This window comes from Mytilus californianus, unplaced genomic scaffold (assembly GCF_021869535.1).
Source record: "Mytilus californianus isolate M0D057914Y unplaced genomic scaffold, xbMytCali1.0.p SCAF_12, whole genome shotgun sequence".
NCBI classification, from domain to species: Eukaryota; Metazoa; Mollusca; class Bivalvia; order Mytilida; family Mytilidae; genus Mytilus; species Mytilus californianus.
Genome location: NW_026262604.1, coordinates 42,833,707 through 42,849,861, shown reverse-complemented (window position 1 = coordinate 42,849,861; position 16,155 = coordinate 42,833,707). Strand labels below are relative to the sequence as shown.

General features: G+C 33.4%; 1 protein-coding gene across 1 annotated transcript in view; it reads left to right on the top strand.

Moving 5' to 3' along the window:
* LOC127721078 (zinc finger protein 226-like) overlaps positions 1-15,112 on the top strand; it is a 40,035-nt gene extending 24,923 nt beyond the window's left edge. The window contains exons 3-6 of the mRNA XM_052227761.1: positions 1,971-1,999; positions 2,332-2,385; positions 11,516-11,593; positions 11,832-15,112. Of these exons, the coding sequence (XP_052083721.1) occupies positions 1,971-1,999; positions 2,332-2,385; positions 11,516-11,593; positions 11,832-12,515 (845 nt within the window). The 3' untranslated portion in view covers positions 12,516-15,112. The remainder of the gene's footprint in view (positions 1-1,970; positions 2,000-2,331; positions 2,386-11,515; positions 11,594-11,831) is intronic.
* The last annotated feature ends 1,043 nt before the right edge of the window (positions 15,113-16,155 follow it).

Genomic DNA, 16,155 nt, shown 5'->3' with positions numbered 1-16,155 from the left:
GGGGTAATTTTTCTTTTATCTTTAAAAATAACCCTTATTCTGTAAAATTCCAGTGAAACCCATTTTACTATTAAATTCATTTGTTATTACATGATTTCATTATTCTGTACATGATTCATTTCTGTATTCAGTTTTTCTGTTAAGTGTCCTTTAACCTGGATGTGTGATTAAACTGTGGGTGTGTTATTAATCAGTGGGTGCGTTTGAACTGTGGGTGCGTTTGAACTGTGGATGTGTGATTAAACTGTGTGACTGATAAAACTGTGGGTGTGTGATAATTAATCAGTGGGTGAGATTAAAATGTTGATGTGTGATTAAACTGGTGGTGAGATTAAACAGAAGCTGTGTGATTAATCAGTGGGTGTGTGATGAGACAGTGGGTGTGATTAAACCATGGATGTGTGATTGAACTGTGGGTGTGATTTAACTGTGGATGTGTGGTTAAACTGTGGGCGTGGTATACTGTGTGTGTATGATTAAACTGAATGTGTAATTAACTTTGGGCGTGTGATTAAACTGTGGATGCAGGGGCGGAACCATCTTGGAGGGAAGTGGATCGTAACCCTTGGCTAGCGAAGATGGACCAGGAGGGAAGTGGATCGTAACCCTTGGCTAGCGAAGATGGGCCAGGAGGGAAGTGGATCGTAACCCTTGGCTAGCAAAGATGGGGCTGAACCAGCCATTTTTAAAAGGGGGTTCCCAACCCAGGATAAAAGGGGGGGGGTTCCAACTATATGTCCCCATTCAAATGCATTGATCGTCAAAAAAGGGGGGTTCCAATCCCCGGAAACCCCCCTGGATCCGCCACTGGGATGTGTGATTAAACTGTGGGTACAGGATTTAAATGTGGGTGTGTTCTTAAACAGTGGGTATGATTAAACTTTGGGTGGATGATTATACTGTTAGTGTGATTTAACTGTGGGCGTGTGATTAAGAATTAAGTAATTCAGGAAACTGACAGAGGAACATGAGAACAAACTTGTCATCCTTGTGGTATATATACCATACAAATTCTTGTATATTTATAATTTGAATGGTTCATTTTTAATCAATGGCAGTCAAACAGAGGCACCTGAGAGCACTTTCTGATGTGATGTGATATGTAACGTAACGTGTGGTTCTGTTGAAATGATGAATTAAATACTTTATACAGAAAAGGTGAATTACATACATTACAATTTGGTTAACAGTTTTATTATTTACTTGTGGGCCTTGGTGGCCGAGTTGTCTTCTGTATCACTAGCCTGTCAACACTGAGGTTATGAGTTCGAATCCCGCACGAGATGTACATATATCATGTATATAAAAATAAAGAGATATGGTATGATTGCCAATGAAACAACTGTCCACCAAAGTACAAATGAAGTTGATGTATAAAAAAGAAGATGTAAGCAACTATAGGCAACCGTACGGCCTTCAACAATGAGAAAAACCCATACCGTATAGTCGGCTAAAAAAGGCCCCGTCCTGAAAAATATGAAACAATTCAATTGAGAAAACTAACGGCCTAATCTATATATCAAAACAATTTACGAAAACAAATATGACAGATATGAACCAACGACAACCACTTAACGACTGTTTATTAAACATATCATGTACTTTGGGGCATCTTTAATTAACAAAAACATTGTAAATACATTTTTATTGGGCTCAGTCACTAATCATATTGTTGCTTGTGATAAAAAAAAGAAGGGGGTCCTAGGTTTAATCCCTAGTTGAATTAAACCAAAAATGTAAACATTATACAATTATTGACTTTTGATGAGGTTGATTTTAAAAATGGATGGATCCACCCCTGTATACTGAAATGTCATTAAAGTATTTACATGTATTGAAATTTAATTAAAAGTATGTATCATTCCAGTGGTAAATTAATTAAAGTTAACAGTGATAAATATGTGTACATCATGTGCATTATAAATGATGTATATGCACAAAAATAAGGAGATGTTGTGATATGATTGCAGCTATCTTTCAGAGTCCAAAGGAATGGGATGTAAGCAACTATGTGCCACTGTGCAGCTTTAACAATGACCAAAACCCATACCCTATAATCAGCTATAAAAGAGGGTATGGATAGGGTCCTTCATTTCTGTATTCCTTAATTTTTAGTCCATTTTTCTCTATTCTTTATAATTTTTAATCCATTGTTCTCTTATCTTTATATTTTAACACCCCATTATTATCTTTACTTTATGTTTTAGGCTATCATTCTCTTCTCTGTAAACCCCCATCGAGACCCCCATAAAAGGCCTCCAATGGCATGTGAACAAAACACGAAAACAAATAGCATGTTGTATGCTAAAACAATAAATAAAAAACAAATAGTGCAGACAACAATCAACTACAACCACTGGTTTACTGGCTCCCAATTATGGACAGGTACGTGAAGAATGATGATGTGGGGTTACACATGTTTTAAGTGATAAACCCTCCCCTAAGCCGAGACAGTTGTGGCGCGGAATCAAGGTAATAAATATTGATTTTAGCATATTCTAAATTGATTGTAGTTTATGCAAAATTGATTTTATAAAATTGAGAACGGAAACGGGGAATTTATCAGCGAGACAACAACCCGACCAAATAGCAGAAAACAGCACAAGACCACCAATGGGTCTTCAACACAGCGAGAAAATCAGGTACCCGAAGGCGGGATTTAGCTGGCTCCTAAACAATAATGAATACTAGTTCAATAAAAATGGACATCACACTTAACTCCGAAACATATAAATGAACCAAAATAAAAAAAAAAAAACATACAAGACTTAACAAAGGCCAGAGGAAGCTGACTTTGGGACAGGCACAAAAATGCGGCGGGTTAAACAAGTTTTGTGAGATTTCAACCCTCTCCCTATACCTCCAGCCAATTTGGAATAAACATACACACAGCAATACGCACAGTAAAACTCAGACATGCCAGTTCCAGACATCAAATTGAATGATTGAAAGAGTATGTCTTCATCATATGAAAATCGAGCACAATCCCTCCTTTTAGGGGTTTAGATCACACAATATACGAGAAGAACATAACCCGTATCCTGCCAACAACAGGTTTTATTTCCGATGCAAAGACCCTACGAGTGAATCAATATTAATTCCAAAAAATGACCCGACAACAGTATCGCAACTATATCCCTTCTAATTTCTGGCCAACAGTAAAGCCATTTTTAACAAACAAAGGATGCACCAGCCAAAAAGAAACCATACTACAGGAAGACAACAAAATCATCACAAACCAACAAGAAATATCTGAAATTTTTAAAAAACTTTTTTGTAAATGTTGCAAAAAACATAGGTGACAACAACATACAGGTTAATGACAAACACCCAAGTATAGAAGCTATTTCTAATAAATACGCAAATGGGTCAACATCAAAAATAAACTTATTTTTCAGCCTATAAATGAAGCATTTATTTCTAAAAGAATTGGTAAAATTAATGTTACAAAGGCAACTGGTGTAGATGGTATATCACCAAAAATTTTACACGCTGCTAAACCTGTAGTGATTAAACCTATCACACAGCTTGTAAATTTATCATTATCCACTTCCATTTTTCCAGACTCGTTAAAAATTGCCCACGTGGCACACATTCATAAAGAAAGTGTTCTTGAAAGGGTAATTATAGACCCGTTAGTGTTTTACCTGCTATATCTAAAATTTTTGAAACAGCCATAGAAAATCAACTTATTGAATACTTTGATGATTTTTTTTACCATTTCCTTGCGGCTTTTCGACCAGGCTATGGCTGTCAGTCAACATTACTTAAAATTTTTGGAGATTGGAAAAAGGCACTGGATAATCATAAATACTTATCAGCAATATTGATGGCCGATATCAGTAAAGCTTTTGACTGTCTTCCACATGATCTACTTCTTTGTAAATTGGAAAAATATGGCCTTAGTCCATCTGCTCTTGAATTGCTAAAAAGTTATCTTACAACAAGAAAACAGTGTGTAAAAATAGGTCAAGAGTATCAGTCAAATGCAAGATATCTATAAAGGTGTTCCTCAGGGATCTATACTTAGCCCTTTATTATTTAATGTATTTATAAATGACATCTTTCTTTTTATCAAACACTGTGAATTATATAACTATGCTGATGATAACACTCTGTCTAAATCAAGTACTACTTTGATTCAGTAATTAAATCATTAGAGGAAGATAGTAACTCTCTAATACCATGGTTCTCCTTCAACAAAATGCAGGCAAACCCAGAAAAATTCCAGGCAATTGCCATAGGTAAAAAAACACACACTCAAAAATATGGTCTTCAACCTAAATGGATTCAACAGAAAATGTGACGACGAGGTGAAACTTCTTGGTATAACAATAGACTTTAAACTGGATTTCAACACTCACATCTCAAACATCTGTAAAAAAGCTGCACGACAACTAAACGTACTAAAAAGAATCGGCACTCATCTCACCAGACTTTCTAAACTTACAGTATACCACTCATTTATCTTGTCAAACCTCAGCTATTGTCCTCTTACATGGCACTTCTGCAGTGAACAAAACATAAAGAAAATAGAAAAAATAGAAGAAAGAGCACTCAGATTTGTTTATGACGACTACAAAAATTTTTACGATACACTCCTTGAATAGTCTAAGCTACCAACACTAAAAATCAGAAGAATGAGAACCATGGCATTAGAGACTTACAAAATAATTAATAAATCAAGTCCGGAATTCCTACATAATTTAATAAACATTAAAGAAAATTCATATAATTTTAGGTACAAAGGCATAGCGGATATACCACGGCCAAAAACACTAAGAAAAAGCTTTAGTTATGAGGCAGCAAGACTCTGGAACTCCATGCCAAATGAGGCAAGGAGCTTATCAACTTTTGGCCAGTTCAAAAATTTTATCTCTACCTGGTGTTTTTTCAGAAAATTGTACCTGCAGTTCTTGTAAATAATTCAACTCCTTGTTACACACAGGAGCAAATTGAACAAGTAGAGATATATAAACACCATAAGATGGTGCCTAGGGAACGTCACCATCTCAAATTAATGGATAGTTAACAATAGGAAATAAAAAATCATCTCTTTTATTGTAAATTTTAGTATTAAGCTTCCCGTTGAAGATATAGTTATCAAGATCCAGGAAAGGGCAGTGTTCATTGTTAGTATTAGCTTGATTTAAAGTAAGTTCAACAGAATGAATCTAATGTTCATACTGAAGACGTCAATATTGAGAGCCAATATATCATCCAAATTTCTAAAAGTGTTATTAAATTTTTGAAATGTTGTTTCGATGGGTCTTTGCTGATTTTAGTCATAAATTGTAACTCGTAACAATACAGAAACAGGTCCGCAATAAATAGTGCAATGTTAGTCCCCATTGATATTCCAATAACTTGACGATATACAGAATCTATAGCGAACACAAATGTCTAGTATAAATTTCAAGGGCAGTTATCGTATCAGAGCAGGTCCAATTAACATAGTTCTTTTGTTTGTTTCATACTAAAGATGACCTAAAAGAGTTTGAATATATATATTCGCATTCTGACTTTTTAAATGCCCATTTTATTAGGTATGTGAATTTTTTTTCTATAAAACATCATTACAAATAAAAACAGTGTCAACAATATATAATTTATGATTATTTCAAGAAAATTATCAATGCATATGAGCATATAAGTATGGAAAGCAAAACAAATACTTTTAAAATTACCAGTGCATATGAGCATATAAATATCGAAAATAGATCAATCCTTTCTGCTTGGGTGGGTTTGAATGACTTTTAAATAAAAGAAGAAAAAAAAAACAGAAGCAATTAATAGACTCGCATATTTAATGTAGTAAAGTGTCTTGTTTATAGTATAAAACTATAACCTTTCTAAATAAGCCATGATAAGATATTTAAAGGACAACTTCTCAACGTGTCTGCTAAATGAATACTACTGGTCTCCGCTAGTACTGAACTATTTTTGTGAACCTCTCAGCCTAGGAAAAAATGTCTTTCAACTGCTTATATCGTCACATAGAATAGGAGCGGAACGAGATCGTTATTGGAATATTTCCTGACAACCCAACTGATCTGCGGTACACTACCATTAGAGCTTTTGACACAGAGCTTTTAGTTCAAGTCCTGTTTATGTATCATAAGATGCGAGATACTCTATGTACTTAGGTTTACCTTTAAGCACCAACAGTTTTCATGAATGGTAGAATTACAATTAATCTGCCTGTCTATACATGTTGGTGTTGTTGTTATCAGTGGTTTTGGTAGACGGTTAACTTAGGGAACGACCATTAAACTTCAAAGGGAGGGGGCGGAGTTATGTTTTTTTTTCTAAAAAATATTTCGAATCATAATTTGATGAAAAAATGTTCTGACTGCAGAAAAAAATAATTTTATTGAAAGCATCGAAAAATTAAATAAATTTGTTCGCGCTTGGCGAAAAAAAGATAAAAAATTCAAACTAAAAAACTATACCCCCCACCCCTTTTTTTTGGTGTTGGTTTTTCTTAATCTTTAACAGTTTAAAAATGATAATATGATATTTTTTTCTTTCTTTTTTTACATACACAGTTAAACTATTAACATGATTAAGTTTTGGGGTTTACTACTAACTAATTTTCATAGACCAGAGTGTTTTACTTGTATTTTTTGAAACTTTTAAAACTCATCTGCCTATGTTGCATGGTCGGATACGTATAGGTGATTGCTTCACTGATGCACAACACATTTTAATCTATTTGATTAAGCAGCTCAATGGGCCGACCCAAAGGTGAAGTGTGGAATGCAATTGTGCTGTGCGGAAAAAAGCTTTCAGATTCGGATACGATCAATGCATTTGAATGGGGACATATATTTGAAACCCCTTTTTTTTCTCCTGACAGCAATTCGGACTGGTGTGTAGTTTAAACCAATATCTTCGGTTATCTTGCTTACTAACCGAACCATGAAATCATTACTAGTCTTGTCCGACATATAGACAATCTGTCGATATCTTCATCATGTCATTAAGCTTATAATTATTCTATGGTTCAGCAAGCAAGGGAGGCAACCAACGATTTTAGTTTAACCTGCACACTCTGTTCGATCTGTTTTATCTAAATTCTTGGCGATGATTTTGAATAAAAGTGGACACCCTGAAATGTGTAGCCGGTTTTTAGTGTTCATAATTGAATTTATGTGAAAAGTCAAAATAAAAGTGTATATATATACTAGAACATGACGTGAAGGTGGGATAAATCTTTCAGACAGACATGGGAGCTGTATGAAATCATTCCTCTCCGACTGACATATAGTAAACCATGTAAACCAATTGCTTGAAGTATCTCAGAAACAAACTACATGACGAAAATTGAATTTTGACAAATGAACCATGAAAATAAGGTCAAGGTCAGAGGACATCTTCCAAACATTGGACTAAAAATATATTATTTCGTTCTATTTCGTGTCCTCATTCTCCATTCCGTTTCGTTTTGTTATATTTCGTTTCGTTTCCATTCTGTTTCTCACTTATATACCTATACCTATGAATACCTATGGATCTTCAGAACGCTGGCACTGTTGTACCATTTATATATTCTGCTCATCGTTGTAATTAATTGTACGTTTTTCACTTATATCAGAGACATATAATACAATTGTATTATATGTCTCTGCTTATATGTACCCTTCAGATTCCGTGAGTATTTTTTTCTTTTATTGTGTCAGTCTGATTAAAACCAGCCCCCACGGTTTTAATCAGACTGTTATTGTGCTAACTGTTTTGTATTATTGCATAATCCAGGGACTTTCTATACTAACAGTTCTGTATGCAAATTTGTATAGACAGTGTAACAGAGACGAGTCCCGTTAGTATAGAAAGTCCGGTATCGGGTCCGTTCGCGCCCAATACACGTTCGCACCCTACACGTTCGCACCCCACACGTTCGCCCCCTAGGTCCGTTCGCACCCTACACGTTCGCACCCTTTTTTTATTCAAAAACCTGATAAATTTTTAGATGTTTTGTAAAATATTTTTATTTTCATAAATAAATATTCGGGAATTTTTAAATGAAATATTGTTTTAAATTGATTTGATGATTAATTATTAAATGTTAATTATGTATGATTACTGCTAATTGGTATTTATACACAGCCTAATATGATGTTATTGTTGAGTGTTTAAAAATCATGATTGTTGTCATGGTTGTTTTAACTTGCTTTAAATGTAAATACTGCATGTATTTAGCTTGGTATGAGTAAAACTTTGAAGATTTTAAATAAAAAACATGAAAGATAATTGTTTTTAACAGCTTGGCTCCTTTGAGCTCAATTCAATTCAATTCTTTATTACTTTAAGCACATTATGCTTATCAGTTCAATAAATACAAATACATTTCTATAACACAACATGACATAATACATCAGAGAAGCAAATAAATATCAAGTATTGACCAATAACAGTTTGGTCCTATGATTAAATGCATTAAACAAGAATTTACACAAATTACGCAAATCTTTTACATTTTCAGTGCTGAGAAGTTGCACTAATTTGAACGACGATGGACGTCTATAATAATAAGTTTAATAAACTGTCTCCTTAAGTCTCTATAGCATTCACATTGTAAAACAAAATGGAATTCATCTTCAGTGATATTCAAAGTACAAAGAGTACACTTTCTATCTAACCTATTTACTCCACGATAACGGCCTATTTCAACAAACAAATTATGAGATGACAATCTAAGGCGAGTTAAATACACTCTAAAATTCATATGTTTGGTTAGATAATTCTGTAAACATACATTATTGACAATATATTTATATAAATAACACTTAGATGAAACGTTCAGTTGATCATTCAAAGTCTGTTTTGCTTGATCATATATCCTTGTTTTTACAAATAACTCATGTGTGTCAGAATCTCACTTTATTCATAAACAATGAAAAAAAATATTTATAGCAATACACTATCCAAAACATGATTACGAATTATTCAACACATAAAAAAAAAACGTTGTCAGAATCCCATTTCCTTTTGAAACAATAAAAAAAAAATTTATAGCAATACACGAACCAAAACATGATTAAGATTTTATCAACACCTAAAAAAACGTTGTCAGAATCTCACTTTATTTAGAAACAATGAAAAAAAATAATTTATATATATATATATAAATATATAGAGAGCAATACACTTACCTAAACATGATTAAAAATTATTCAACACAAAAATAAAATACTGGTCGTCAGAATCTCACTTAATGCCTCGTTCACACGTACATTTAATTCGAATTGAATTCGAATCGAATGCGAATCGAATTCGCTAATCGCGTTCACACACTCTTCTTTTTTAATTCGAATTGATTCGAATTGGCTAAATCGCATTATCCAATTCGCATTAGAAATGCGTTTTTGTTAATACGAATTAAAAGTTAACGTCGTTAGGACAGTAAAGCGAATTTGACGCGAATTGCAATTCGAATTAGAATTTACGTTTGGACGTTAAACGTTTCGAATGCGAATTAAACTAATTCGAATTAGTTAATGCGAATCGAATTCGAATTACGTGTGAACGCAGCATTATTTAAAAACAATGAAAAAAAAATGTTTATAGCAATTAACATTTACCATGACACAAAAAAAACCTTGTCAGAATCTCACTTTATTTAGAAACAATGAAAAAATATATATTTATAGCAATACACTTACCAAAACTCGTTAACAAATTATTAAACACAAAACCAATAAAAATTGGGCGCGAACGTGTAGGGTGCGAACGGACTTTGGGTGCGAACGTGTAGGGTGCGAAAGTGAAAGGGGGCGAACGTGCATGGGGGCGAACGTGATTGGGCGCGAACGGACCCGGATTCAGAAAGTCCCTGCATAATCATATATTGAATATCGATTTTTATGAGAATCGCAAACTACAACTTAATTGTGATTTATTTCATTCCGTGCAGGTGTGTTTTCATAAGCGAGGCTAGTTGCAGATCTTTATCATATATATATCGTGATTTTACCATTTTTCAAAAGTGGTTTGAGATGGCAGTAGTGAATTTAAAAGGATTTAACCCTTTTTCATAAGTGGGGCGAGTTAGTTGCCAAGAGTGGCGAGTTGGTGAAAAAGTGGGTCGACTTGTCTTGCTTCCGGAAACTGAAACATTCTAGATATTGACATCAACGGGAAACGGTGTTTTTGTGAATGAAGATAAGGTTACTTGAATACAGTGATTATAATGTATTGAAGCTTATTTATATGGTGAGAATAAACTCTTGTGTAATGAACTAAGGTGTTGTCATAAAAATCATATGATTTATTTATGAAATACACGACGTGTTGAATAACTTGAAAAAAATTATAAAAAAAGGCAAACCTCAAACATCAAATGACAAATGAATGAGGACAATATTTCACCTATTATTATAGTTTGAAAATTCAAGTTTTAACCCATTGTTTAATTGCCAACTAACTTTTACAAACTTTAAAATAGAAAACCATTTTAGGGATGCCACGCTGTCAATTTAGCTCTTGAAAACTAATAAATTTATCCCAGGGGGGTTACTGACTACCCTTTCGGGTATACATGTAACTGTGCCGACAGCACTTGCCAAATCATACCCTGTTCTAACCAGAAAACATTGAAAAACATACCCTGTCCTAACAGAAATATTGAAAAACATACCCTGTTCTAGACACGCTCAGAAAATGCATACCTTGTTCATGTGTTGTTCTAGACCGTATAAAATAGATGCTGTTCTAGACACGGGTTCTAGACTGTATCTTAAGCAGTTGAATAAGCGATCCTGTTCTAGACAAATACTTTGTTTAAAAAAAGACCCTGTTCTCACCAGCAGGGCATGAAAAAGCAACCCTGTTCTAACCAGCAGGACATGAAAAAGGGACCTTGTTCTAACCAGCAGGGCATGAAAAGCGACCCTGTTTTGCGGCACACTCGTACCACTAAAAATATAGAAAGTAACCCCTCCCGGGAAATTTATCCACATAGCAATTTCCAATCCTTATACTATTATATGCCAGTTGTTTAGAAAAAACCACAACTGTATCTTCTAGCCATTGAGCATTAGTAAATGTACTTTTCTGCATTTAGGGAGCTACCATTTGATTTTTATGGGGCTAGGATGAAATTTGAAAAAAAAGGCAGGACAGAAGTTTTGAGTAAAAAAAAAGGCAGGATGAGCAACTTGGCAAAAGAAAAGGCAGGATGACAAATTATGTATAAAAAGTCAGGATAAACTAATTAAAAAAAAGGCAGGACTGAATAAAGTGAAAAATAAAAAGGCAGGACCGAGATTACAACTAAAAAAAATGCAGGACACAATTTTTCATTCTAGCCCCCCAATAAAAATCAAATGGTAGTTCCCTTAGTCAACTTAAAACTATTGTCTGATCGGTTTTCAGGGTGAATTTTCAAAAGTTTAAAAAACAATTAAAAAAATTAATTTATTAAAATTATTTCGTAAAAAGGCAGACTTAATCTTTTCAGAGGTTGAATCTAATAACCCTAGATTACACTCACAAAAACATAATATAATTTCAGAGGATAGGACTTTTGAAAAAGTTTAAAGACAATGGTGGACGCCAAATGATGAGAAAAGTTCACTTGGCCCAGGGTCAGGTAGCTAAAATATAGGATAATAATCATTTGATTCTTGACAAAAAGGTGTTTCTGATACATGACGTGCATGATGTTTATTGAATTGACAAAAGTTTTACAGATTGCAAATATGCTTTTGCCCACATGGCGCTTATCACAATTTTATGATTATCTTTTCTTATTTCAGACTGCAGGCCATTTTGATGAAACAAAAGACATCAATTCATAAAGAAAACAAAGAAAATAAATGTCTGATACATTTAGTGATAAACCCCATCAATGTACAGTATGCGGTAAAAGGTTTAGTTTGAGTAATATTCTGAAGGAGCACATGAAAATACATACTGGTGAAAATCCCTATGAATGTACTGTATGCCGTAAAGGGTTCAGTAGGAGTCATCACTTGAAGGATCACATGAGAATACATACTGGCGAAAAACCCCATGAATGTACAGTATGCGGTAAAAGGTTTAGTTTGAGAAGTAACTTGAAGACGCACATCAGAATACATACTGGTGATAAACCCTATGAATGTACAGTATGCGGTAAAAGGTTCAGTATGAGTATATACTTAAAGAGTCACATGAGAATACATACAGGTGACATTCCTAATGAATGTAAAGTATGCGGTAAGGGATTTAGTACGAGTCAGAACTTACGTAGACACGAGCATATACACACTGGAGATAAACCTTATCAATGTGGAGAATGTGATAAAGAATTCATTCAAAGGATTGACTTACAGAGACACATGAGAACACATACTGGAGATAAACCTCATACATGTGATGTGTGTGGAAAAGGATTTAGTGAGAGAAATGGCAGAGATAAACATTTAAGAACACACACAGGTGATAAACCTTATAAATGTGATGTGTGTGGAAAAGGATTTAGTCAGAGTAATAACAGAGATACACATCTAAGAACACATTTAGGAGATTAACCTTTGCATCCTTATTTATGTTATGTATGTTATGTGTGTATATTTTGTGTAGCAAAGGTGTCAGTCAGAGTCATAGCAGAGATAAACACGTGCGAACACACACTGTTGATTAACCTTAACCAGTCAGGGGACTTACTTAAATGAGTGATTTTCTAAATCACTGATTCAAGTAACATTATGTCCACAAAGGTTGGAAGTAAGAGTTGTCTTTCTTTAATAAATACTTTTTTAAGTAGTACAAATAAATCACTAGACTAAGTGATTTAATTTTATTGTAGCTTTAAATATACAATACTAATGATCCAGGGACTAATTATGTAGCTAAAATTATCAGAACCATCATCTGTGTCGATAGGATGACCAGTCATGTCAGGTGATGACCTTGTACTGAATCTGGGATAATGACATGAAAAATCACTTGTTTAACAATGTTTAAGTATCATACCTCTATTTTCTTCAAAAAAATCACTTCTTTAAGTATTATTATTTTAATAACCCCCACTAATTTCAACACCCCCGAACAGTGAAATTTTGATCGCGAACAGTAAAATTTTATTACATAATCTGTAAGATGAAGCCTTGAATTTTACAGGAAAATTACTCCCACTGCTGGAAAAAATCTGTTAAGAAAGTATCAGTTCTTTATGTGAAGCCTTAATTACAAATGTATAGCATTTTTTCAACAAAAATGGAATTTACAGCTAAATAATTGCATCAAAGGCATAAATCATGCTACTTAAATGAAGCAAAAAGTTCATTTTTTTCAATTTTACTAATTAATGATAAGATATTATCTAAACCTATGTGTTTAAATTTTTGGTAAAACTATAAAATCACAATTTGTGACAAAATGTTGAATTTGCTACTTAAATAAGTGATTTAAAACTCTCTTATTTCAGTAATTCCCCCGACTGTTAACCCTGGTGATGTTATGTACATGTATGTTATGTTTGTACATTTTGTGAAGTAAAGGATTCAGTCAGGGTCATAGCAGGGAGACACACACTAGTTATAAATTTCTTAAATATGATGCAAGAGGTATAGGGTGTTGTTAGTTTTAACATGCAGTCACACACAAGAACAGTCATACTGTTGTTAGTTTTTTAAAGTTCAGTTTGGTCTTGAAAATTATTTACTATGTCTTTCAGAGGATAAAAGAATCTGGATTTCGAAACTGAGAACATGCAATTTTAAAATTCCTTTTGAAACTGGCAGTAGTGCAACGTCGCTAGAACCAATTGTCTATCATGTCTATGTACCTTATGTAATGAATGTGTTGGTGATGAATATCATTATTTATATGTATGTAATATTACTTATATCACCATGATCACTGAACTTTGGTAGAAATGTAAACGTACATATTATTATAAAACACACCCATCTGTACTGAAAATGCATAAGCTGCTGTCATTTAATATGTCACTGTCAGTTATTGCGTAATTTATCTATATTTATCAAGAAAATATCTAATCTCGTTTAATAAGATGCATGTATCTTATAAGTTTTATTAGCTTTGGATAGTATACTTTTGTTATTACATTTTAGTTCCCTGTCTATTCTGTCATTGGTTTCATTGGATTTGTGATTTGTCCTCATGTTACATATATTTTGTGTCTGAGGGTAAATAAAGAATTGAATTGAATTGTTAAAAACATCATACTAGTACATAATAACAGACTTCCCGGTGTCCTAGCACTCCCTTTGTGTTGGGGAGGTGATTGTCCTTGTAAATATATGCTGTAAATACGTTAGTGACACATCTCCATTAATCCTGAAATGGAGTGTACACGGAGTTCTTGAGGGGTGCTCCGAATAACGGAGGAATCTACTTATACCAGTGTGAAGAATGTGATAAATGACATGTCACTTTCAGAGATACATGATAATACACTCTGGTGTTGAACTTATACATTGTGTGTCTTTCAACTATGGAATGATGGATATGTCATTAAACTTTTGGTGTCATGAAATTATGAGAGTGTCATTAAACTGTGGGATTTACTGAATTGAAGATGTGTCAATAAACTGTGAGGGTGTCAGTTAACCTATGGGTATGTCATTAAATTGTGAGTGTCATTAAGCTATGAATGGGTCATTTAACTATCAGTGTTAAAGTATGACATGTATGATGATGCCATTACAAGTATGTAATGTATGATAATGTCATTGAAAGTTTGTAATGTATGATAATGTCATTGAAAGTTTGTAATGTATTATAATGTCATCAAAAGTATGAAATGTATGATAATGTAATTAAAATTATGTAATGTATGATAATGTCATGAAAAGTATGTACTGTATGATAATGTCATGAAAAGTATGTAATGTATGATAATGTCAGTAAAAGTATGTAATGTATGATAATGTCATAAAAATATGTAATGTATGATAATGTCATAAAAATATGTAATGTATGATAATGTCATAAAAGTATGTAATGTATGATTTTATGTCATTACAAGTATGTAATGTATGATTTTATGTCATTAAAAGTATGTAATGTATGACAATGTACATCATGTACATGTATGATACTCAGTAATGTCATTGAAAATATGTAATGTATGACAATGTTATTAAAAGTTTAAACATGTCAGGAGTGTGACACTTTTACAAGAAGTCATGTGCATTCATTTATGATATGAAATAAATAAGGGCAGATACAATACCAAACAATATCTTTCATCCAACCATTATATCTTGACTATGATTTCTTGTTCAATTCTTCCATCTATTTTCATTTTTATGAACAGAATAAGGTACGTCAAATAATTATACCCCGCTTTAAAAAAGTGGGGGTATACTGTTTTACCTCTGTCTGTCCTTCCGTCAGTCCATCCGTCCCATGAATATTTTCGTTGCATTTTTCTCAGGAACTACTTGACAAGGATTTCTGAAATTTGGTTTCAGGGTTTATATAAGTAAGTTACACCGTGTGATGCATTTTCAGATTCATCACTCAACAACTTCCTGTTTACATGTTTACCGAACACTTGTATTATTTTACACATGATAGCCAAGTAGAAAATTTTCGTCACATTTTTCTCAGGAACTACTTGACAAGGATTTCTGAAATTTGGTTTCAGGGTTTATATGAGTAAGTTACACCGTGTGATGCGTTTCAGATTCATCACTCAACAATTCCTGTTTACATGTTTACCGAACACTTGTATTATTTTACACATGATAGCCAAGTAGAAAATTTTCGTCACATTTTTCTCAGGAACTACTTGACAAGGATTTCTGAAATTTGGTTTCAGGGTTTATATAAGTAAGTTACACCGTGTGATGCATTTTCAGATTCATCACTCAACAACTTCCTGTTTACATGTTTACCGAACACTTGTATTATTTTACACATGATAGCCAAGTAGAAAATTTTCGTCACATTTTTCTCAGGAACTACTTGACAAGGATTTCTGAAATTTGGTTTCAGGGTTTATATGAGTAAGTTACACCGTGTGATGCGTTTCAGATTCATCACTCAACAATTCCTGTTTACATGTTTACCGAACACTTGTATTATTTTACACATGATAGCCAAGTAGAAAATTTTCGTCACATTTTTCTCAGGAACTACTTGACAAGGATTTCTGAAATTTGGTTTCAGGGTTTATATAAGTACGTTACACCGTGT